Source organism: Chenopodium album, chromosome 27 (genome assembly GCF_948465745.1).
Source record: "Chenopodium album chromosome 27, dcCheAlbu1.1, whole genome shotgun sequence".
NCBI lineage: Eukaryota > Viridiplantae > Streptophyta > Magnoliopsida > Caryophyllales > Amaranthaceae > Chenopodium > Chenopodium album.
In genome coordinates this window covers 17,650,387-17,677,753 of record NC_137860.1, presented here as the reverse complement: position 1 = coordinate 17,677,753, position 27,367 = coordinate 17,650,387, and the positions used below count along the sequence as shown (strand labels likewise).

General features: G+C 34.6%; 1 protein-coding gene across 1 annotated transcript; it reads left to right on the top strand.

Moving 5' to 3' along the window:
- The first annotated feature begins 9,305 nt into the window (after nucleotides 1–9,305).
- Nucleotides 9,306–10,235, top strand: LOC145619726 (uncharacterized). Its single transcript, XM_081674428.1, has 2 exons — nucleotides 9,306–9,930; nucleotides 10,060–10,235. The coding sequence occupies exons 1-2, from the start codon at nucleotides 9,306–9,308 to the stop codon at nucleotides 10,233–10,235; spliced, it is 801 nt and encodes a 266-aa protein (XP_081530554.1).
- Nucleotides 10,236–27,367: the final 17,132 nt, after the last annotated feature.

Sequence of the window (27,367 nt, the reverse complement as noted above, 5' to 3'; positions counted from 1 at the left end):
AAACATCAAGACTGATCCATTGACTATTTGGTGGGCTGGGTTTGATTGAACCTTGATTTTAAGCACTCCCGGGATTAAATACTCGATCCGCCCAATACTTGCGTTGAAAGGTTGTTCATCATCAAGTTTGCTTTTGGGGAGACATTTTTAGGTGTTTACAGAGCTGCGCTCATTTAATTATTGCAACTAACTTTTTTTTCAAGGTTTTAACTGGCTTTATATGTTTGGTTATGCTTGTTAATTAGATTAGAAGCTCGTTTTGATTATTAGAAGTTTGGCTCCATAATTCAGATTTCGACCCAAGACTAGTGAATTTTGGGTGGAAAAGTTTTGACCCTTTTAGGATTGTCTAGAAGCCAAATTCAGCCTAGAAATACTATTTTCGAGGGATTTTTCTTTTTGACGAAAAATTTTAAATCTTTAAACCTTAAATCTTAATGGCATATTAATTATTGATTATGTGTGTGTTATTTTCCTTAACCTTTTGCAATTATGAGCCCTTTTAAGAATGATTATAGAGTTATAGTTGGTGCTTAATTTGGTTGGCTCATTTTTCACAAAACCTTGAAATTTACCATTTTTGCAAATTAGTTGCTACAAATGTGAACATTTATAGTGATTTGTATTTTTGAAGCCCCGAAAGTGTTCAAGATCCAATCTTTAATTGTTTATTTAGTTGGATCTTGACTTTCTAGATTCCATGTTAAACTAATTTTGATTTAATCATTTCTATGTTGATTAAATTTATTTAAGGTTCAAACTTGTGATTGAAATTTAATTAGTTTTCATATTGAATGTAATTTTTTCAAAGATACATAAGTTGATGTTGAAATTTTTATTGAATGATTGTGTTCATTTTTCCAACATTCTTTTAATTTCGTCAAATCTCATTATTAATTTATGTTTGGTTGAATTTATTGTGAGAATAGCCCTTCAATTTTGTAGCATCAAGTTGAACCAAAAATTATTTAAAGAATGATTCTTGAATTAGTTTTGTTTTTTGCACTAAAATTGAATTTAATTAAGTTAAACTTGTTGTATTTTAATTTTTGCTAAAAAATTTGATTCTAAAATCAATTTAGAATTAATTATAAATACGTCACACAAAATGGGATAAAATCCCAAGGCATGTGCATGCAAATCGAGGCACATAACCCATGCATGAGCCTCGGACTAGGCTGCTTGCATAGCTCGCATGTGGTTGCCAAGGTTGCAGGGAGTGCCTCGGTATGCTCCTGTCTATTCCTTGTGTGCGCGAGCATTGGTGCGCACTTGGTGATGCAGCAGGGGTCTCAGCGTGTGGCAGGCTACTACGAGGCAGCACTAGCCTGCACAGCAGGAAGCCCCTCGTGGCCTTAACGAGTCATTGCGTCGCGAGCACGCGCTATAGGCAGCACTGCGCATATGTGCGATGTTGAAGGCTACGGTGTGACGCTTGGCGTGGCAGTGACTGTGCGAGTAAGCCCATGCAAGGCGCCCCAAAGCCTTGTTGCCAAGCACACTTGGGCATGCTAAGGGATATGTATTTTTGCGATTATGTCATTTTAATTAATTATTTTTAACTGTTTATATTAATTAAAATGAGCATTACTTGCAAAATTTTATTTGGCAAAATTTTGATTTAATTAAGTTGAATGAGGAATTTAGAGGGAGTTTCATTATTTACTTGAGATATTTTATTGCAATTAATCAATTAATCGGTTAACAACGTTGACTAGTTTTAATTAGGCGTGTTAATCGGATTAACCACCTAAGTTACTACTTCACGCGTGTTATTGCTTTATTACTTTTTTTTCGCTGTAAAATGCATGGGCCATTCACAAATAGTAAATGAGTGACTGGAATGAATATTCTATCACAAGTTTTATGAAATGGCAACTAGTGGGGCCCGATTAGTATAGTAAAACGGACTCTGTTCTGTTATGTATTATTTTAAATCTAAATACGGTCTATGAACCGTTGCGTATTTTTGTACCTTAATTTTTAGATTAGTCCTAATCGTAATTACTAGTAGTTGCATATATGATGGTAATGTCTTGATGACAGAGTTAAAAATCGTCATAAGTATACTATCGGAACCTCTTTCCTCATATATGAGGCAACACCTATGAGAGCACTGTAAGAGATTATTAAATAATCTTCATTAGTAAACTTCTCATTATGGCTATCGAAACCTCTTTCCTCAACCATGATTATTGTAAGTTATCTTGTTTGAGTACTAATCTATTTTGATGTCTGTCAAACGTTTGACGTACATTGGGATTGTAATGGCAACACTCGGGCGGCTAGGTCCTCTTAGTAAGAGAAGTTGACAATGCAAGACTTGGGAATGCCCCGCTACAACAATAGGGTACATGTCTTTGTTGTTTACAAGGCCTCTTGAAGAGCGAGAATGTGAAAATGCATGGACGTGCTCAGATGAAATTTAGAAATCATTGTCTTATTAACAGTCAAACACGGTTTTCGAGAAACACTTCTGGACATAATAAGGATGACGAATAATCTTACCTTATAGTTCATGAAGATACTTTAAGTTACATGGGAAATAGGCTATACACTAAAAGCGCACTAGTCCAAAAGGACAAATGGGACATTGATAGGAATGGTGTCCTTCAAACAAGTATATTATTTAGATAGAGGGTTCGGAATTATTAAAAAGCTAATTATTCAGTGAGGTCAAGTGATCAAAATGCCTAGCTGGAGGCCGCTTCTGATCAACAATATTAATGTATAATTACTATTACAGCTTAATCTTGACTGAACCCTTCGGGTCACACCCAATCAAGTAACCATCCGTGACGACTAATTAATCCAAAAGGAATTAATGAGTCATTAGAGTATTATGAACAAAGACGTCGAATATCGAGCTAAGAGCATCGAAACCGAGCGTCTCAAGTCTAGTCCAATTTGGGAAACGACGAGACGGTATAAACAAATCAATCAAGAAAGTCATAAATACTCCTAACATCGAAATGCCCCGAGCAAAATGAGTGCTAAGGGCATGGTAGTCGCACCAAGCCGAGGCTCGTGCGGGCATCACATGCTAGCTATGCGCGTACTAGCATGCCAACATCGCCAGCAGCGTGCAGGGCCTTGCTAGCTGTTGCTAGGGATGCGCGCATAGAAGCCCACACAAGCAGCTAGGCTGCGTAAGCTCGCTGCCAGGCAGCAAGCCCAGCCAAGGGGCCAGGCTGCCAGCATGGCCGCCTTGGCGCCCAAGGCTGGCTGCGGCTAAATGGCGCGCTACCATTGGTGGCTTAGTGAAAGAGGGCGGTTTTTGAGGAGCCTTAGGAAGCAAGGGAATCGGTCTCCTCCCCTTGTGGTTATTTAATATGTTGTAATTTAAATGCCTGTTTTAGTTGCTTAATTTATGGGCGGGTCTAGGGATGAGTTTTAGTTTCGCATGATGTCGGACATCACGAAACTCAACAGAGATTTGGACTCTAGGGATCTCCATTTGAGAGTGAGAAAACCTTGAGTTCGAATCTCTAAGTAGTGTTGTTATTGGATCTAAGCTTTCAAATCTCGACCATGTTTCGGCGAGTGGGTGAGACGTGTTGGAGGAATCACATGTAAGATTCTCGCTCTCGTAGTTGCGGTTTTCAAGGGTTGTGCTCGTGGTTTGTGAGAAGCATGCTACAAATAAGGTAAAACAGCTTAACTTGATTATGTGTTTACATGCTTTAGTCATATATTAATTACACATGGGTCCAGAGCAGGTTTTGGTTCTACACACTGTTTAAAACCTAACACCACTCTCCAACCCTATTAGTCACAGGTTAAAATCAATTGTGGATTTTATGATATGGACGAAACAATGCAAGGGTGTCGGTTTTTGACAAGCTTAATCATTGGCTTATTTCTAATTCATTTTAAATCAAAATTGGGCTTATAATATCTCATTGGAGAACCACATATGATTTGCATAAAAGTTAGGAGGCACAAAAATTGGATTTGCTCGGTATGTAAAAGGGTAAGGGTTTAAATCAGTGTATATTAAAATAATTTATGGATAGTAAGAAAAAAAATGGGCTAGGCTAGGGGAAGTTAGGTTACTCTCGAATCTCATATGCAACCGGACCAAATGGTGGTGAAATGCTTTTAAATCATTGGGTTTAAGTTGGAGAGAAAAAATTAGGTGTTTAAAAATTTGTGTTAATTTATTGTTAAGTATCTTTAATTTCTTAACTATAAAATTATGAAAATATATAAAAAAAAAACATTTTAATACGAATCTATTGACATCATAGTTGATAATATTTATAATGTAGATTAGTGTAAATGTTGGGTTAGAGTTTTGTCAAATTAGATAAGATTGAATAAGATCTTCATAGCCTTATTATTCTATCAATTATCTACACATATAAGATAAGAGAATCAAACAAACAAAAAAAAATCACTTGTTAGTTCCACATCAATCCAGTTATCTTATAATGATATTGATAATAATATTAATATATTGATATTGTTATATTGATATTAATATACAATGTATTTACAATTATCGATATGATACTTACTTTAACCTTGATTCATTTCTATTTAATTTACATATATTAATATTAATTGACATGGATATTGATTTTCTTTTTCTGTTTTTTGTCTTTTTTTTTTGACATAACGGATATTGATTTACTAATATTATCAATAAATAGAAAAGAAATGAATAAATCCATAAAATATATGATTACACATATAACAAATCAAATTCAAATCATACATAGAAGGAGAATATATGTTTTAGAAAAGGAAAGCAGAGTTTTGATATGGATTATTAATCTTTGATAATATTACAATATATAAATGCAGGTCAAACGTTTAAAGAGTTATACTCACAAAACTTATTCACAATATTAATTTATAAATTCTATTCTCTCTCTCTAAGCTAACTCAAATGGTAGGAAAGACATTTTTTGTGCCTCTCATGCTAGTACTACTAGTTCCTTTGTCTTGCGGTAAGTGGTTTATAGTTTGATTAATTTTCTTAGCTTGGATTAAGTTTATGCTTTGAATTTTCTATAAAATTCAATCAAATAAGACTCATTTTAATGTTTTGATTTGGTATTGTAAGTCCTCAAAACAATATAATTACTGTTTTAATTAAATTTTAGCAAGCAAGTATAATTATCATATTAATTCATTCTATTTTGATGATTGTAGGTTCAAGTACTATGAGTTCTTGGCACGATAAAGTGTTCCTTCAAGGGCTTCAACATGTAGGAGTAATTGATCAAATCTGTTAGTGATGAGTGACATTTATGTCACTCTTAGGGAGTAGTTTAGAGTCATTTTCGGGCTTGGTCTCTCTTATTTTTCCTTTTATTATCTTGTTTTTTCTTAAATAAAATTTCTTGTTTATTCCGTAATTTTGGCTTGTTTTAGTTCTTTTCATGATTTTTATTAGTTTTAAGTTTATTTTGTTATTTATTTTATTTTTTTGCTTGTATAATTTTATTTAATTTTGTTAGTTTAAATTTTATTTCTCTTATTTTTATTTTGCTTTATTTATTTCTATTTTAATTTTATTTGTCTCGGTTTCTCCTCTCGTTTTGTTCTGTGTGTGTAAGTGTGGTTCGGGTCGAGGCACGTGTTATTATTTGAAAAAACATTTAGAGCTTCGGGTCCGAGTCAAGTAAACAAACCAGCCTATGAATTCACATCACCAGCCACCCACCAATTACCTCCTATCCATCACCCCACCTCCTTCGAATTCTTGACCTCCACCACACCAATCAGAACCCCCCTGCTCCATCAAGAAGAGCAGCAACCAAACCTACACACAACTCCACTTGTTCCCACTCCCTCACGCAAATTTGGTGAAATTGGGGCTGCCTTGCTCGTGAGCATCACACGAGCTTGATGCTCGAGAGCGCAGATGAGCCACACCGTAGCAAACCACCAAACCTGCCACCAATTAGCCACCACCTTTGCACCAATTACTTCCCCTGCTCCCATGGGCGGACCCACGTGAGGACAACTTTCAAAAAAAATCAGAGAAATAATAAAAAAAAATTTAGCACGCTTGAAAGACAGAGTAACGTGGGTGAAGAAAAGAAGGAAAGAGAAAAAATTTTAGAAAAAAAGGGAGGATAGAGAAAAGTTATAAAATTTAATAACCTAAGAGAGAGAAACTAGCTAGATCGCCCACCACTGACCACCGTAACAGCACGACACCACTACCCAGAAACTCGCCGCAACATTGCCTCATATACAAGCAGCGCCATTAGGCCCACTACCCTTCATTGCCGTCAACTCGTCAAGGTGTCAACCCACTGAACAGCTGAACCCGGGTCATTTTTTATTTTATTTTATTTTATTTATTATTTCCTAATTTTTATCTTAGATTATATAAAAAAAATAATAAAGAATTAGTTTCTGAGTATTGAGTAATTGTGTTTATGTAATCATGTTTTTGAATTAATCTGTGATTTAATTTATTTGTTATTAGTTTGTAAATTGAATTGTGAATTTGTGATTTTGTGAATTATTTGGTGATTATGTTGAATGGAAGATTGAAACTTTGAAATTAGACAAGTAGTTTGTGAATTTAATGAATATATAAATTAGTATGTAACTTTGTGTATTGAATTTTGGTTTTTAGATTATAAATTAGTTTGTAAATTTTTGTAGTTTGTTAAAAAGATGATTATTGAATATTGAAGCTTATTTTTTTTTAAAATATATTAGGATATGTCAAGTTCTTCAGCAAGTCTAGGAAAATGGGTAAACAAGCCGATCTTCATCAAATTTTGTTTAAAAAATTGAAATCACAAGATAATTCTTGTTCTTCACCCACACAAAGTGAGAATAATATGCAAAATGAAACCATTAGTATTGTGCCAATTAATGTGGATGAACCAAGATGTGAATGATGTGGATGAAGAATTTGATGTGGATATAAAAATGGGAGATTCAAGTACTAGTAATGATTCATTGAGGTTGATGAAGAGGAGGAAGAAGAGGAATTGTCTTATGACGTTGAACTTCTTCCTCATGATCCGGGACTAAGAATGGACATAATGGACTATCCCCCTAATCAAAGAAATCCGGTGAGGAGAGCCTACATTCTTAAAAAAACTTGTCAACCAAAAACTCATGTTATTCATTGGAATTTGGGATTGTAACCTTTTAGTATTAAACAAGTATGTACACAAATTATTTGTATTGTGTACCCGTTTTTTTAAAAAGAGGTTGATGTTAGTTAAATTATCGAATTGTCCCCCATTGTCAAATTTCTAGGTCCGCCACTGCCTGCTCCCTTATTCCACCATCAACCTTCTCTAACCCCAGCCAAGTCCCACACAATTTTACAACCCAAGCCACCTTATTTCTCCATTCCGCTACCAACCGTACCTCTAACCTGCAGCCCCGTAAACACCGCCGCGACCAACACTAGCAACCTCCTAATACCCTTTGCTGCGTGCGCAAATACCCACTTGTGCGTGCGCACAAGGTGGGTTTGATTTTGAACCACATCACGAGCTTTGCACGTGATTATTAATGGAGATCGAACGGTCTTGATTTGATGCTCGATGATAGATGATGAGGATGAGCTGTGGCGATTTGATGATGATGGAGCTTGATGGTGCGTGAAGCATGGGATTATTCCTATTGAAGCAGCCAAAATCGAAAAAGAAGGAAAATGGGTTTTGTTGAGAAACATGATTGAATTGAACTTTTCACATGTGGTAATTAAAGTCAATGAAGACTTTACTAAGTACAATAATTTGTATAAGGTACAATAATGTATATTATTTTATTCAATTATTTTGGCTATATAAATGGAAGTTCACGTATTGTGAACTTGTAGTTGAAAAGCAAATAAAGAGATTTCCTATCATTCTACTACTTACTTCCTGTCTTCATCCCTTCACTGATAAATATCTTACCATCAGTAAAATATTTTTAACACGTTATCAGCACCAGTTTCCAGTCAGGTATATTTATACCTACTTCTAAAAATTATAACAAATAATACTATCTACTTCTAAATGTTTCGAGGAGTATGCTCTATAGTTGCCCATATTTGGGATCCTCTATACCAAAAACTCAAACATTTACTGTATTATATATACCTCAAAAACAACGGTGAAAGTTCTCTTACTTGTGAATTCATTACTATCATCTTTTGTTTTATTCATGTTGATGTTTCTTTGTTTGATTCATGTTGATATTACATACTCATTTTACGTAAATTTTTGATCGTAGTTATTATAATTGCTAAGCAGTAACTTTGCATGCATATTATTAACTAGATTAACAAAAAGATGCAGCCTTTTATACTTATTATTTTTTTTACTTTTATATACTTTTTGTGTTTCTTTCCGTTTTCGAACCCATGATCTTTTATAGATATTAGGGCTCTCGGACCACTATGGCTTGCATTCCCAGTGTGATAACCTTTTACAGTTATAAATATATATATATGGACCATAATTTTATGCCAGTACATTAGACTAGTATATGATATATTTACAGTTGTACAAAACAGTAACGGATAAACCTACCTCTATAAAAGGCGGATTTTTCCCCCAATTTCACCACAAATCCCTTATCCCTTCCCACTTTTTATCCAAAAAAAAAATCACCTAAAAATTTTATCACCCCCTTCTTCTCCGATATGTTCCCCGACGACGGCAACCAGAACACCCAAAACACCCACAACTTCACCTTTGAAGAAGATTTAAGGAAGATAAAACAATATTTCCTTCTAATTACGGCGCTTGTAGTTCTATTAGTAGCAATATTAGTTTTTGTCATTATGTATAAGTAAAACTCACTTATTTTGTCGTTTTAGTATATTAAAAGCTTGTTTTTGTTTTATTATGTTTGTTGTTATTAATCATCATTGTATAATATTACCGTTATCATTATAATTGTTGTTACTACTGTTATTGTTGTCGTTTTGTTTTTTTTTTTTGCAACTAACATGATTAATTTTTGTCTAATCATATAATTACTCACAATAATAAACCAAGGGGGAGAAAAGATTATATTATTTATGGTTTATTATTATATTAAATTTAATTATCACGTGTCTTATTAACTTAATAATAAATATGGAAGAACTAAACATGTGAGTTGTACGTATAATTTGTTATTATAAACTAATTATAACGTAATTTGTTGTAGCTAAAATGGGAGACCTTATGAAAAGACAGTTCAGCATCTTAGATTTATCTGGAAAGAAATTTCTGGAATGGAAAGTGGATGCAATGATGAATTTGAAAGCTCAAGGCTTGGAGCACACTGTTAAAGAAAATAAAAGTCCCTCTGGTCAAACAACTGATACTACCACTTCTGCAATGACTGTTGCAAAACCTGTTACTGAACAAGATAAGGCAAAAGCCTTAGTGTTGTTAAGGCATCATTTACATGAAGGCCTTAAAACTGAGTACATGATGGTTGAAGATCCCAAAGAATTATGGGATTGCCTTAATGAAAGATTTGGACACCACAAAAGGGTGCTCCTTCCTAAGGCATTATTTGATTGGACAAATTTACGGTTCCAGGATTTCAAATCTGTAATTGATTATAATTCAACCATACATGAGATAGTGTCTATATTGAGATACTGTGATCATCCAGTTTCGGATGAACAGATGATTGAAAAAACACTCACTACCTTTCATGCAAGCAACATACTGTTGCAAGAACAGTACCGTGAAAGAGGTTTTAAAAAGTTCAATGAATTAATGAGTGTATTGCTTGTTGCGGAACAAAATAGTGAACTTTTGTTGAAAAATCATAACCTGAGACCAACTGGGTCTTTGGCCACTCATCATGAGGCAAATGCAACAAATTCCTATCCACCCGAGTCAAATGCTACAAGAAGAGGTGGACGTGGAAATTACAATGGCCGTGGAAGAGGCCGTGGAAATTATCGCGGACGCGGCCGTGGTCGTGGTAGAAACAATTTTCTAAGAAACAGTAATTTCAAAAATTTTGAAAAACAGAAGGGGCAGTCATCTGGAAACCACAAACAAACTCCTTCGAAAGGAAAAGACACATGTTACAGATGTGGCATGACAGGACATTGGGGACGTACTTGTCGTACAGCCAAACATTTGGTAGATCTTTACCAGGCTTCTGTAAAGGGCAAAGAGAAAAATGCAGAAGCAAATTATGTTCATGAGGAAAATGCTCCTTGTCCCAGCCTTGATGTATCCGATTATTTCATGGATAATGCTGAAATTGGAAATGATTTCATTCTTGGAGAAAACAACAATGCTTAGGTTTCTCATCTACTAATGTAACATATGCTATGTTTTAATGTATTTTCTTTATGTTCTGTATTTTAAATTTCTAGTCATGTACTTTTAGTCACTATCATCAATAAAAGATTGTATAATATTATTCTAAACTAATCTCAAATTTATTTTATGAAGATATGGATCTACCTGAAGTTAGTTCCGAATATCAATGTCTTTTGGACAGTGGAACAACGCACACTATTTTAAAGGATAGAAATTATTTTTCACAACTAAAGTTGTTTCAAGAAAATGTGAACACTATTTCCGGGTCAGCTAAATTAATTGAAGGATCTGGAAAGGCTTGTATAATGCTTCCAAATGGAACAAAATTAATAATCAATAATGCTTTATATTCGAGTAAATCTCGAAGAAATCTCATAAGCTTTAAAGACGTACGCCAAAATGGCTATCATCTAGAAACAATGATGACAGATCAAAAAGAGTATATATGTCTCACGGCAGAAAAACATGGCAAGAAACATATATATGAGAAATTGCCAGCATACTCTTCGGGGTTATATCGTATAAACATACGACCCGTGGAAATCAATATGGTATCTAACCAGAAGTTAGATGACAAACATTTGATTATCTTATGGCATGATCGTTTGGGACATCCAGCAACTGGGATGATGCAAAGAATAATAGCACATTCAGTTGGACATTCAATAAGAAATGTCAAAATTCCCCGATCAGATGAATTAACATGCTCTGCATGTTCACTTGGCAAATTAATAATAAGGCCATCCATGAGCAAAATTGCTACTGAATCTCCAAAATTCTTGGAAAGAATTCAGGGAGATATATGTGGGCCAATTAATCCAGCATGTGGACCATTTCGATATTTCATGGTTTTAATTGATGCTTCTACACGATGGTCACATGTTAGTCTACTTTCAAGTAGAAATGTTGCCTTTGCAAAATTACTTGCCCAAATCATCAAATTAAGAGCACAATTCCCAGATCATACAATAAAGAGAATAAGACTTGACAATGCTGGGGAATTTACATCCCAAACATTTAATGATTATTGTATGTCAATTGGAATTGATGTCGAACACCCAGTAGCTCATGTTCATACACAAAATGGTCTGGCTGAATCACTAATTAAGAGATTACAAATGATTGCAAGACCATTATTAATGAGGTCAAGATTGCCACCATCTGCTTGGGGACATGCTATAATACATGCAGCAGCGCTAATTAGATTGAGACCTACAGCTTATCATAAATTCTCACCACTACAGCTTGTTTGTGGTCGAGAACCAAGTATCTCACATCTAAAAATCTTTGGTTGTGCTGTATATGTTCCCATTGCTCCACCCCAACGAACGAAAATGGGTCCACAAAGAAGACTGGGAATTTATGTCGGGTTTGAATCCCCTTCTATAATTAAATATCTTGAACCACTGACTGGTGACTTATTTACGGCTAGATTTGCGGATTGTCACTTTAATGAAACAGTATTCCCAGTCTTAGGGGGAGAGAAAGTGGACCCACGTAAGAAAGAAATTGAACTTATTTGGAATGCAACACAACTGTTGATGTTAGATCCACGAACAAATATGTGTGAACAAGAAGTCAAGAAAATTGTTCATTTACAAAGTGTTGCAAATCAATTGCCTGATGCATTTGTAGACACAAAGAAGGTGACAAAATCACATATACCAGCAGAAAATGCCCCTGCACGTATTGAAATCCCAACTGGTAATAAGGCCATAGAAAATGAATCTCAGGCACGTAGAAAGCGTGGAAGACCACTTGGTTCAAAAGATTCTAAGCCAAGAAAATTGAAAAGATTGGATGGAATAGGAAATGAGACTAATGATGTTCCCCCGTCAGAAGGTCAAGAAAGACCAAATGTGGATGAAAGTAAAGAAAATGATGATAATCCAAAAGGGGACGAACAAGAAGACAACCCTACGGGGAATGAACAAGATGTTCAAAACATCGATAACAATGAAATTTCAATGAATTACGTCTCTACAAAGACTCAGTGGAATAGAAAGGATGTTATCGTTAATGAAATATTTGCAAATTCCATCGCAATCGACATTGTGTCTGATGAAAATGATGTTGAACCTAGAACTGTAGAAGAATGTCGACGTAGGAGTGATTGGCCAAAGTGGAAGGAGGCAATGCTGGCTGAGTTAAAGTCACTTGAAAAACGAGAAGTTTTTGGAAAAATAACCCTTACACCAGCAGGTGTAAAACCCGTTGGATACAAATGGGTATTTGTGAGAAAACGTAATGAGAAAAATGAAATAGTTAGATACAAGGCAAGACTTGTAGCCCAAGGATTTTCTCAAATTCCAGGGATTGATTATGAAGAAACATATTCTCCAGTGGTTGATGCAACTACATTAAGATTTCTGGTAAGTTTGACAGTCAGAAAAGGACTACAAATGCGATTAATGGATGTAGTGACTGCGTATTTGTATGGATCACTCGATACGGACATTTACATGAAAGTCCCCGAAGGACTAAAACTACCAGAAAATCACAAGCCTAGACAACTGCTTTCCATAAAATTAAAAAGGTCACTTTATGGATTGAAGCAATCTGGAAGGATGTGGTACAACCGTCTGAGTGAATATCTTATGAGAGAAGGATTCAAAAACAACCAAGTTAGTCCCTGTGTTTTCATAAAGCGATCACAATCAGGATTCTCCATCATTGCAGTTTATGTTGATGATTTAAATATCATCGGAACCCCAAATGAACTCGAGAAAACTGCAAAATACTTGATGAAAGAATTTGAGATGAAAGACCTTGGGAAAACTAAATTTTGCCTTGGACTGCAAATTGAGCACTTGAGTCATGGTATTTTTGTCCATCAATCAAACTATACAGAAAGAGTTTTGAAACGATTCTTCATGGACAAAGCAACTCCAACCAACTTCCCAATGGTTGTTCGTTCTTTGAATATGAAAAATGATCCATTCAGACCCCGAGAAGAAAATGAAGAGATTCTGGGTCCAGAAGTACCATACTTAAGTGCAATTGGAGCCTTAATGTACTTAGCTAACAATGCTAGACCCGACATAGCTTTCTCTGTGAATTTGTTAGCTAGGCACAGCAATGCACCAACATATAGGCATTGGAAGGGAGTTCGACACTTACTCCGGTACCTACGAGGGACACAAGATCTTGGTTTATATTACCAACCAAAACAAGATGCTTCTCTCATTGGGTATGCAGACGCTGGATACTTATCAGATCCTCAAAATGCCAAGTCACAAAATGGATATGTGTTCACTTATGGCGGCACTGCAATATCATGGAAATCAACAAAGCAGACATTGACCGCGACATCATCAAATCATGCAGAGTTGATAGCCCTCTATGAAGCAGGACGGGAATGTGTGTGGCTGAGGTCGATGATTAGTAATATCCAAAAGGAGTGTGGAATGAACACAATAACAGAAGACCCAACCATCATCTTTGAAGACAATACAGCATGTATCGCTCAAGTAACTGAAGGATATATTAAGGGAGATAAAACGAAACATATTGCCCCAAAACTGTTCTTCACACATGATCTGCAAAAGGACGAGGAAATAAATATCCAGCAAATTCAGTCTTGTGAAAATCTTGCTGACCTGTTCACCAAATCACTTCCTTCGAAGAAATTTGAGCAGTTAGTTCACAAAATCGGAATGCGACATCTTCGTGAACTATGCTGAGATCAGGGGGAGTATTATATGTACTGCACTCTTTTTCCCTTCGATCAGGTTTTTATCCCACTGGGTTTTTCCTGACAAGGTTTTTAACGAGGCAGTACACCAAAACATATAATACAATATAGTTGTACTCTTTTTCCCTAGCTATGGTTTTTATCCCACAGGGTTTTACCTAACTAGGTTTTTAATGAGGCAACTTGTACCCCATTCCATGTGAACGTTCAAAGGGGGAGTGTTCAGAAACATGATTGAATTGAACTTTTCACATGTGGTAATTAAAGTCAATGAAGACTTTACTAAGTACAATAATTTGTATAAGGTACAATAATGTATATTATTTTATTCAATTATTTTGGCTATATAAATGGAAGTTCACGTATTGTGAACTTGTAGTTGAAAAGCAAATAAAGAGATTTCCTATCATTCTACTACTTACTTCCTGTCTTCATCCCTTCACTGATAAATATCTTACCATCAGTAAAATATTTTTAACAGGTTTGATATAATTTTGGGATTGTTTTTTACTTTGTTTTCTTATGTTTTCGTTTTACTTTCTTGCTTTCCTTTTCTTTATTTTTATTCCCTTCTTTTATTTTCTTTATTTTTACTTTTTCTATTTTATTTTATTTTCTTATTTTTATTAGCTTTATAATAAATACCCATTTTTTGGGGTAATTTGTAACATGAATCAACAATTAATTATTATTCTATTTTCCTAATTAGTTTTAGGAGAGCTTCCTCTCTAGGTTTAGCTTAGGATTAGAGTAATGACAAACTTTTAAATAAATCGGATGTACAATAAATATTGAACATCCGTTATAAAGTTACCCCTAAAATGAACAAAAGTTACCCTAATATGAATAAAAGTTACCCTGACATAAATATAAGTTACGAAGTATTTATGCTTTACCGATAAAAGTTACCCAAAAAATTGTAAAAGTGACCCTAAATTTAATAAAAAGTGACCCCGGATGTATAGTAAATTACTGTACACCGGATGTATACAAAAGTTATTTTAGAGTAATTTAGAGACAGAAAGTGAGGGTGTGACCATTGTTGAGCTTGGATTTTGAAGAAGAAGATTGATCATCTTGTTTTTCATCTTCAACTAATGAGAATCTCTAACCATCCTTCCTCTATATTCATTGCTTTCTTTTGATTATTGTTTTAGTTGTTGGTATTACTTGTCAACCATGTTAATTAATTCTTGATTATTTGTTAATTAATCTTGTTGTTGGCATGATTAGTGAGTAATTCTTCCATTAAGGGGATGGTTGTGGTGTAGTTGAATATCAAGCATGCTTTGATATTGAAATTGTTGTGATTGTGATTAAAAGTCTTTGATTTTCATATCTTACCAATTTTTCATTTGAGAGGCCTATCAATTGTTGTAGTTATGTGGATTAAACTAGATTATGGCGAGAGCGTGATCTAGAAATGTCCACTGAATGGTTCGCTTGATTTGTACCTTGATTTACGTGTCTTATGACAATAGTGTGAGCTAATGATGAATCTAGAAAGCAATTTGTTTTGGGTGATTTTTGGATCTCCTCGAACACTGGTCACGTTCTCTCGACAACTAGACTCGGACACGTACAAAATGAACGAATATTCATTTACCGGAATATTTGCCTCCGACGACCAAGTCAATGATCAGAAGCGGAAAAGCTAGAGAGAGAAAGTAGAGAGAAGTTGGAGCTATTTGGTGCTCTTTTTAATGCAATGTGACAATCCACCCTTCCCATCATAAATGGTTGGGGTATTTATAGGGGTGGGAGTTTGTGCCCCTTTAGGGTGGTACCCTACATTTGCGTGACTTAATTGGCTGCGCAATCAGATGATGCCACGTGTCGGATGGGGGCGTCGCTTTGCGGCTTTTAATAGTCTTTCTTGGGATTTGGGCTCTGATTTGAGAAAGGCCCTTTTCTCTTATCTTAGGTGCTCTTTTTGAGCATTAGACACGCGTCATCTTCCCATAGGGACATGTGTCACCCTTTGGTTGGGCCACATATTGCTACGGGATTGGACCACGTGTAAGTGGTATTTTTACCCTAAACACAATTGACTCCGATAGGCGGTCAGATTGTGTCTTAAACCATTGATATGTAATGCTTAGTTTGCATTTAACAATGATTTCATGTCTTGTCATGTTTAAGTGAAATATTACCTAAACTATTTCTCTTAGTGTTTTATCTCTAGTTTTAGTGTGTTTAGACCTTTAGTTTACTTTCCTTTATCTTTATCTCACTCGGACTAGCTTAGTTGTTGACAACATTTGGTAGTGTTTAATTGTTTCATGTGGTTTGACCTCTCTTCTTACCATATACTCGTATTAGGTTAGTTGAGTGTTATAAATATTATTTGATCTAGGGATAGTTGTTTGACGACACAATTATTCCCTTATCAAATTGGCGTCGTTGCCGAGGAACGGCTTCCATTACCATTGTGTTATCTTGTTGAGACTAGTACTTTGTGTATTATTTTCTTTTCATTTGTTTGTTTTTCTTTTTGTTGTTTTTATTGAAAAATGGCTTATATTTCTATTCCTCAATTTGATAATGAACCGTATTGTGTATATTTCAATAGACTTGAGGATTCCCTAGACGGTTTTAAAGGTTTTAGCAAGGGTGATTATTGTGAAATCATTAATTTGGGATTAAATGAGAATTTTAGAGGAGCGGTTGACAATATGTTTAATGGTGGATTTCAAACTATGTCTTCGGATGAAGCTTGGGATTTCTATTCATGGTTAGCTAGGGATAATTATGATTGGGAGAGGGCATATCATGAGACTTATGTTCGAGATTCTCATTCTTTTGATGTTGATGCTAATTTTCAAGTTTTTTCTAATATGAATTCCCATAATGGGCTTGATTCTCCCCATAGTGATCATGTAATGCATGATTTCAACTCCCCTCCCTCTATAGCTCAATGTAATGAGGTACATTCTAATGATGATGAAGTGCATGTTCTTTATCATATTGCATCCGATTTTTGTATGTATTCTAAAGGTGTGCCCCATAGTCCCCTATATGATTTCAATGAGCAAGCTTTTGACGCGTCTATCTATGATGATTTGGACTCATTTGAGATTATGGCACAAATATTTCTTGAGTCTCAAACGAAAGCCCATAACCTTTTGAGTGAGCTCATTCATAATGCTTCATTAGAGAGAGATGAGTTTGAGAGAAATTTGGCCCCATTCACTCTTGATTTTGAGATGGTAGGCCTTGAGAATTTTAAGGGAGATGTTGTTCAAGGTTGTGAAGGGGAGGTTGAGGTTGAATCCTTTGGAATTTTTGAGCTTGATGGAGATGTAGAACGTGGGTTTTTTCTTCATTTGAGGATTCCAAGATTGATTTCCATTCCCTCATTAGTAATGTGAGACCTTGTGTTGAGGGAGTAGCTACCCCTTTTCCCCTTTCTCATACACCTTTCTCCCAAAGGTTTAACCATATCCCCTACTATCCTATGTTCCTCTCTTCTTTTCTCAACGAACCTCTAAGGGATCCTTTTCCTATTCATGTTTCTGAAGCCCCCAACTCTTTATTGTTGATGAGAAAAAGAGTTATAATGCCAACCACAAAGATTTTTGTGAGGAGAGTTTTCCTCCCTATCTTTCTTTTTCTTCTTATTTTCTTGATTTTTCTTTTGATTCTTTTACTTTTTCTTTTCCCCCTTCTCTCAAGCTTAAAGTCTCCTTGTACTTTGTGTTTGCTTGTCATATGAACATCGCGTATGCTCTATTTCTTGATATGTTTGCCGGTGCGTATGACAAGCTTTTGCGCTCTTTGTCGGGTTATTTACTAGATTGTTCATGCTTGGACGTTAAGCAAGCCTTTCTCGGGAAGTAACCCATGTTTTATTGCTTTCTTTTTCTTTCTTTTACGTTTCTCATTTTTATGTACTCTCTTGTCTATGTGTATAGGTATTTGATGCATATACTCGTGTGCAAGGATTTTGGATAAAGAAGAAGCACCCCAATGATTGCTTGTATTTGGAAAAGCAACAAAGATGAGGAATTAGATGAAAATGTGGAGAATGTGCTCTCAATTGCGGATTTCAACACCCACCTCACATTTGGTTTTGTAATCCCCCATAATTTTACGTAAATTTATAGTTATATATTATTATATTCGTACAAATATAAAATATATTTATAATTATTTATCTATACATACATTTTTTTTTAATTAAAGATTATGTATTTATATTTTGTGAAAGTTAGTCCAATAAAAGTAAAAAAAAATTACTTTATTTATTACTTATATTTCGGACTAAAAACTCCTATATTCTCCTAACCCATTATATTGTAGCCTAGCTTGAATGAAATCTCAATCCTAGCTAATTAAGCCCAAATAAGATTCATTAAAATTCCTAACTCCACTTTAATTAGGAAAAGTAAAAGCCCACTTTTCATTATGAAAACCCTTACCCTTTTATTTATACGTACAAGAAACAAAAAGAAAAAAATAATAGAAAACTCCCTTTTGCTTCCTCCTATTTCACAATCAACCAAAAAAAAAGAAAAAAAAAATTAGACGCTGCTGCATCAACCACCGCAGCCACCGACGCACCCCCCTACTGCCACTATTGATTACGCCGTAGCACCACCGCCCAACACCGCCAACCAGTTCACCCCTTTCTTCCCTATTTGTTATTTCTTTTTCTTAAACTATTTCAATTCAAGTTTTAATCTTTATTGGTTCTTTGTTTTTTATTATTATTATTAGTTAATAGAGTTTATTTGGTATTAAAGGCTACAAATTTATGAGTTATACTATGTTTAATTTAGTGAGGAAAATTTCAGATTTATATATTGAGAAAATAAGAGTTTAAAATTTGATTTTTCATGTTTTAGGGCTTAAAACACGTTAATCAAGTTACTTAATCATATTATGTCTGAATTATGTTAAAGCTCAATAATTTTGATTAAAAATAAAATTTCATATTATAGTTTCACGTTTTTGAAGCCTCTAATTACATTGAATTGGTGTATTTTTGGGTTTAAAGATTACTAACTTAATCTATAACGTAGATAGTTTCAAAGATTACTGTAATTCAAAGATTTTATGCATAAAGTTAATTTTTCAGATTTTTATAAAGGTCTATACTTGCAGTAATTTCATGTATGAGGGTCTATTTTAAGGTTTATATGAAGAAAACTTAAATAACTATATGTAAGCTTTTGATTTTAATTAAAGGGAAGGTTTTAAAGTGTTGTTTAATTAGATTTTTGAATGTTTTAAATTAAGTTATTATTGCTGTAAATTTAATTGCTTGGGTATTGATTGAGTTATTGTTGTTTGGTTTAGGAGAGGAGTTTATGAAAGGTGATTTCTAGTTAGTCAAGTGGCATACCAATTCGTTTACTCGAGGTACAAATGAGTTACAAAACCTTGCCTTTAGAAGCATGTTTAGGTATGAAACGAGAACTTAGTATCATCACTAGGCGAAAAAAGCACTTAGCCACCGGTTCAAAACCTCCCTAAGCCACCGGTTTTGAACCGGTGGTCATTTGGGGGGTGGCAATAACCCCAAGAAAGGCCACCGGTTCAAAACCGGTGGCAAAAATGATTATTGCCACCGGTTAACCGGTGGTAATATTTATTATGGCCACCGGTTAGCCGGTGGCAAAAACCCATTCCCGCTTTTTTTAAAGCGGTTTTTGTCACCGGTTCTGTTCAAAACCGGTGGCAAAAATGGCCCAAAAAATAAATTTTTTTTTTTTTTCATTTTTTCCACATAAATTAATATATAAACACTAACATATATATATACTTACAAATTTTCATTAAAAAAAGGCTGTAATATTACAATTTTGGTCCAAAAAACTTAAAAAAAATACTAGTCATGTTAAATACAAGCTAATCACACCAAAAACCTATAATTGTCGGGATTCATGGAGACCAGCAATCTGTATAGTTTCGCAGCTTCTTCTAGACGATTAAGTTTCAGCAGAAGAGAAGTTTCCTGCTCTTTGTAAGACAATCTATCAACCTATATCCAAACCAACAAAGAAAAAATCAAGATTATAGATCAACAAACAACCATTTAATTAGGAAGGATTCATTTGAGAATTTCAGCACAATAATCCTCCCAGATTATGTGCAATCTAATTACCAAAGGTTGGTACTTTTTTTTTTTTTACTGAGTAGCATAATCTGACAAAATTAGAGAAATTCCGCACAATTAAGGTTCAAATGTACTTTATTTCAAAAAAAAAAAAAAAAAAGGTTGTTGAATTGAATGCCACAGTCATTATCCAAGAATTGAACTTTGCCATCCAAAAAGCTTCAATTAATTAGCTTCAATTAATTGGTAGGCTACCACCACCAACCGCCACCCCACACCACCCAAACACCACCAGCTCCAACCCCAGCCCAAACCCTCGCCCAGAACACACGACCCCCCTACCACCACCAACCGTCACCCAACACCACCCCAACACCACCAGCTCCAACCCCAGACCCACCCAAACCGCATCCAAGCCACCAATACCCATCACTGAAACCCACCACGACCCATCACCCAAACCCACCACAACCCGTAACCGAACCCACAACCAAACCAAAACCCTACCCAACGCCACACCTACCACGACAGCAACCACAACAGCCGCAACTAAAACCCTACCCACCGCCAGAACCACCACGTCAGTAACCAAAAAACAAGCGAAAATTTTTTAAAAAAAAAAACCAAAAAACATACCTTTATAACCGAAATTGGTTTGAATTTGGTTTAATAAGGTCAAATTCGACCATGAAAAGTCTAGATCTAGAAATTTCATGGTCGAATTTAACCTTAAAAACCATTAATTTTTTACCACCAACCACAAAAGTTTTTAACACCACCGCCGGCGACGAGAGAGCTTTGAGATGAGAAAGGAGGAAAGAGAAGTGAGACGAGAGAGGTGTGAGACGAGAGAGAGAGCAGGAGAGAGTGAGATGAGCCCAGGAGAGAGAGTGAGGCGAGAGAGAGAGAGAGAGAGAGCAGGAGAGAGAGTGCGACGCAGGAGGAGAGGGGAGGGAAGAGAGAGGCTGAGAGAGGATTTAGTTAGGGTTAGGGGTTTATAAAGGGGAGGGGGCGGTTTTTTTTTTTTAACAAAGCCACCGGTTTTGAACCGATGGAATTAATATTTTGACCACCGGTTCGGTTCAAACTGGTGGCAATACCCTTCCCACAAAATCCCGCCCATTTTCCCTTATTTTTTTGCCACCGGTTTTTAAAATCCGGTGGCCATTTGGCGGTGCCAAATTCAATTTTTCTACAAGTGCATGTATAGAGAAAAATGAGAATAATTGTTTGGTTATACATTGTGATTTCCATATGATGTGCTCTTTTTCACTTTGCAAATATTATTTATGCATTAACTTTGCAAGATGTGCTTAGAGGCAAAGGTATGTGAATATGTGGAATGATTTATTTATTACTCATTTATGATTATTGAAATAGAATGAGTAAAGGAAGAATTCAAGTCTTATAAGACGAGGTTAAGGTTTTGGGGTGCCTTATTCACTCAAGGTGTTTATACACCAAGGTAGTTAAGGGAATTAATAATAATTGTTGCTTGTCACTTATAAATCAAGAAATGTAATTGGAAACTTGTATTATTTGATTGAATTGATATTGGATTGATTGTATTGTGTGCGTATGAGTCATCATCAAGTCTAAACTTGTAAATCACGTAAAGTGAAAGATGGATAAGTAATAAAACTCTGAATTGGTGCACATCTGGAGGAATGACAAACAGGGGTTGAGGTACACGGGGTATCAACTGTGCACTTTTCTCGAGGCCGTCTGATCTATGAGTCTCTTATTTCAAATATTTTTCAAAACTAGGAGTTAGGTGAGGTCTCATACTAACTACGGTCATGGAGTAACGTTCGTGGTCGTTGGATGTTTATTGATGTTTCCGAAAGGAGGCATGGGGTTTTATTTTATTGAAGTTCCAAATGGAGCATGGGTTGGATAACCTTGTCTATTGCTTAATCTAATAAATAAATTGAAATGAGTTAGCTACTATCAACTATTGAAGTCTTAATAAGAAATGATATTTGAGTCATGTGTTGAGTCTATAGTTTAATAATGCATGATTATTGATTATTAGTAGCATGTTAGGGATTTCTTATTTTATTTTGCAGCTTGTATGTACTCAGCTTTGCCGATTGCGTGCTTTTGTGTGTGTCTTTCTTTGGTCATGGCCTTCGCCTTTCAATGACCCTGTGACGATCCAATTTTTACACTTGTAATTTTGGGGAGTAGATTAACCACAAGTTCTTACACATGCAGCATCCGCATCAGGGTTGTGGGATTTTGAGTGGAAAGTTGGTTATTGTTTGCAGTTTATTTCTTTTCATAAGTTTGGATTTATTTAAACCCGGTTTTATTTTTATACTACTTCTTCGGATTTTGAATAAGGGCCTTAATGGTTTCAACTTGTAACACTTGATTTAGTTTTATTCGCTGGTTTTGAAATTTATTTATAACTGATTTAATTTTTCCGCTGCTAATTTCTAATATAGCCTTAACGTTTGAACACGTGGCGGTAGCACGCCAGTAATTTTCTTGGATATTGTTCAGGGTACTCACAGGTTAAAATAGAGAATTATTGGGGTGTTACAAAGTGGTATCTGGGAGCTTAGGTTCGATTTAATTACCACTAAAGTCACTTTAAAGTTTTTAGGCTCCCAACGTTTTAAATCTTATGATTTTAGATTCTATGATGTGATTTAATGTTAAACTTTGATTTCAATTTTTTTTATTTTAATTAAAATAATTTAGCGTTTTAAATTAAATATATGTGTTTATATAAATTACTATGTTATTAATTATTTTTGAAGTTAGTTGAATCTGCATACTTATTATTTTTTTTTTCTTGAACTTGAGTACTTATTTTATTTTACGTGTGAGGTTAGGGTAGTCTTAAGACAGACATATAGGATAGATGATTTCTTTATATGTGCATTGTAATTTAATTCTATGGTGCTATTTATTTTTTTATGTAGTAATTGTGGAAGTTATATTTAATTGTATATATTTTAAATAGTCATGGAAGTTTGGGTGTTGTGATCACCTAGTATCATGTGTAAGGATTAAAGAATACAATGTATATTAATTTGTGATGATTTGTGCAATGTAATATGCATATATAGATGATTATTAAATGAAGCATGTAATTATGTGCCTATTTGTGCAATGTAATATGCATATATAGATGATTATGCCGCCATACTTTAAAGAGAAGGAGATCCTGCTTTTCTGTAGAAACTAGTAGTGAAAAATGAGTTTTTGTTGCATTGAATTTTCAAGAGAAGTTAAGGTGCATATATTTGGTGGAAAGACATTAGAAATACAATTTGTGATACAGTCGACTTTTGTTGGGAGAATTTGAAAACCAAGTTGAAGTGAAGTCTAATCAATCAATTTTGTGAAAGAAAATTTTGAGCAGTGCATGAATTCATAAATGTGGAAATATGAATTAGGACTTTTAGGTTAATTAATCTATTAGCAGCCATTATAGATTTAATGAATCGAGTATTCCATGAGTACAATAGCTCGATAAATTATGGTTTTACTAATGATATCTTGCTATACTTGAGGAATGAGGAGGGTCATAATGGACATTTAAGGATTCTTTTAGGGATGACCTATAATACGCTAAGTTTTTAAAGTGTGAGTTTTATTAATGAGATAAAGTTTCATTTTTGGGACAAAAATTCAAGTGGTGAGTAAGTGGCCTATACCAAACAATGTGACCAATATAAGGAGTTTATTGGGATCAGATGTTTAAAGAGGTTTGTGAATGACTTTTAAGGATTGTTGTGTATACCTTGATGAAAGAGAGTTAGTTTGAATAGGATGAGAAGTGTAAACAAGCCTTTTATTTTTAAAGAACATTTAAGCATGCACTTGAATTTATACTGCTGATATTTCAAAAAATGAGTTGAGGTGTGTGTTGCAACAAAATAGGAAAATAATAATGCTTCTTGCCAAGACAATTCTTATGAGACCAATAACCCTACCATGATTGAGATTGCGTATATATTGTTTACATTGGAGATTCATTCGAAATACAGTGTCACCTGTAAGATTTTTACAGATCTTAATAGCCTTAGGTTGTTAGCTAAGGAGAGCTAAAGGGATTATTGAGCGCCCTATGAATTAAACTGTTCAAATAGGAGAAAATTATAGAGAAGCAAGTTGAGGATAAATCATTGCAGAAAGAAGAAATGAAAAAGAAGTGCCTAATGATGTTATTGAAATGAGTTACGGGGGCGTAACTCTTTTCTTTAAGAGGGGAAGAATGCGATATAATTTCGTGCTTTTAACCTAATTCACGCCACTTATTGCGTAGTTTTGCATGATTTTGCTTATTATTGAGCTTATTGTTGTGTTTACATGCTAATAAAGTGTGTAAACTTTTGGCCAAGTACGAGTTTACTGAATATATAGTTCAGTTTGTTGGGAATACGTGTTTAGAAGAAAACAGTTTACAGCAATACAAATCAAAAGTTATTGAATAATTTTGCGAAATTATGAATTTTGGGTTAAGTTTCGGGGACGAAACTTCTTTTATGAGGGGTAGATTGTAATCCCCCATAATTTTACGTAAATTTATAGCTATATATGATTATATTCATACAAATATAATATATATATAAAAGGGAGTTTTTTCCCGAGTTTTTAGAGAGCCACGTAGGATCTAATTATCTTAGCGCGCCATGTAGGATTATAAATCTTAGTAATAGCCAATTAAATAAGAGATTATTAATTTATTTTAGAATTAAATAATTCAAATGCCACGTAAGCAAAATTGGCGAATGAGATTTTTAAGTTTAAAATATTTTAATATTAAATATTATCTTTTAATATTAGGAATTTTATCTATTTATATAACAAATTTTAGCTCATAGATAAAAAAAAAAAATTAAATCAAATTAAACAAACCGTGCATCGCACGGGTTTCATCTAGTATATTTATAATTATGTATCTATACATACATTTTTTTTATTTAAAAATTATGTATTTATATTTATGAAAGTTAGTCCAATAAAAGAAAAAAAATTATTTAAGTTTATTATTTTGATTACGGACTAAAAAATCCTACATTCCCATAACCCATTATAATGTAGCCTAGCCGGAATGAAATTTCAATCCTAGCTAATTAAGCCCAAATAAGATTCATTAAAATTCCTAACTCCACTTAGATTAGGAAAAGTAAAAGCCCACTTTTCATTATGAAAACTCTTACCCTTTTATTTATACGTACAAGCAACAAAGAGCAAAAAAAAAAAAAAACAAAACAACAGAAACTCTCTTTTGCTTCCTCCTATTTCACGATCAACCAAAAAAAAAAAATTTACGCTGCTGCATCAACCACCACAGCCACCGACGCACCCCCCTACTGCCACCATTGACTACGCCGCAGCACCACCGCCCAACACCGCCGACCAGTTTACCCCTTTCTTCCCTCTTAGTTATTTCTTTTTTTTTAAACTATTTCAATTCAAGTTTTAATCTTTGTTGGTTCTTTGTTTTTGAATATTATTATTATTAGTTAATAGAGTTTATTTGGTATCAAAGGCTACAAATTTATGAGTTATACTATGTTTAATTTAGTGAGCAAAATTTCAGATTTATATATTGAGAAAATAAGAGTTTAAAATTTGATTTTTCATGGTTTTAGGGCTTAAAACACGTTAACCAAGTTACTTAATCATATTATGTCTAAATTATGTTAAAGCTCAATAATTTTGATTATAAGTAAATTTTCAGATTATAGTTTCATGTTTTTGAAGCTTCTAAATTACATTGAATTGGTGTATTTTTGGGTTTAAAGCTTACTAACTTAATCTATAATGTAGATAGTTTCAAAGATTACTATAATTCCAAGATTTTATGCATAAAGTTAATTTTCTGATTTTTATAAAGGTCTAAACTTGTTGTAATTTCATGTATGAGGGTGTATTTTAAGGTTTTTATGAAGAAAACTTAAATAACTATATATAAGCTTTTGGTTATAATTAAAGGGAAGGTTTTAAAGTGTTGTTTAATTGGATTTTTGAAGGTTTCACTACTAGAAAACACCTCATTTCCGACGGAAAAATTCCGTTGGAAGCACCTCAAAATCCGTCGGATAACACCTTTCCGACGGATTTCCATCGGAAAAGGTTGTCGGAAAAGGGTTCGTAGGAAATAGGGTCTTTTCCGACAGAAATTCCGTTGGAAACACTTTTCCGACGGAATTCTTTCGTCGGAAGGGATTTTCCGGCAACGGAAAATCCGCCGGAAATCTCCGACGGACGCAATTCCGTCGAAAATTTCCGACGGAATTTCCGTCGGAAATCGCTTTTATGAAATTTTAAAAAAATACGCCGCGCCACCACGGGCACGGCGTATCACCACCTCCAACCACCAAAAAACCCAACATCAGCAGTCCAGAACCACCCCACCACCCACAACCACCAGATCTACCACCGACAACCACTAGCTACCACCCCCCATCACCAGCCCCTAACCCGATCCACCACTCACACCCACAACCCACCCATAACCCGTTTCACCAGCCCCCCTTGTAACACCCCAATAATTCTCTCTTTAAATCTCTGAGGACCCTGAAAAATATTCATGAGAATTATTGGCGTGCTACCGCCACGTGTTCAAACGTTAAGGCTTTATCAGAAAATAGCAGCAGAAAAACTAAAATCAGTTATAAATAAGTTTCAAAACCAACGAATGAAACCAAATTAAGTCATACAACTTGGAACCATTAAGGCCCTTATTCAAAACCCAATAAAAGTAGTAAGTGATTAAATTCAGTGTTCAAATAAATTCAAACCCAAAAGAAATAGTGTCAAATAAAATTGAATTAAAATAAATTCAAACTTGCAAAAGAAATAAAATGAAACAACCAACTCTCCACTCAAGATCCCACAACTCTGATGAATGCTGCATGTGTAAGAACCTGTGGTAATTCTGCTCCCCAATATTACAAGTGTAAAAATTGGATCGTCACAGGGTCATTGAAAGGCGAAGGCCATGACCAAAGAAAGACACACAAAGCACGCAATCGATCAGCAAAGCTGAGTACATACAAGCTGCAAAATAAATTAAGAATTCCATAACATGCTACTAATAATCAATCATCATGCATCATTAAATTATAAACTCAACACACGACTCAACTATTTATATTACTAAGACTCCATTAATTAATAATAGGTAAATCATTATTTTTATTCATTAGATTACGCAATAGACAAGGTTGTCCAATAACCCATGCTCCATTTGGAACATCAATAAAAGAAAAACCTCATGCCTCATTTCGGAAACATCAATAAACATCCAACGACCACGGGCGCGACTCCGTGACCGTAGTTAGTATGAGATCTCACCTAACTCCTAGTTTTGAAAAATATTTGAAATAA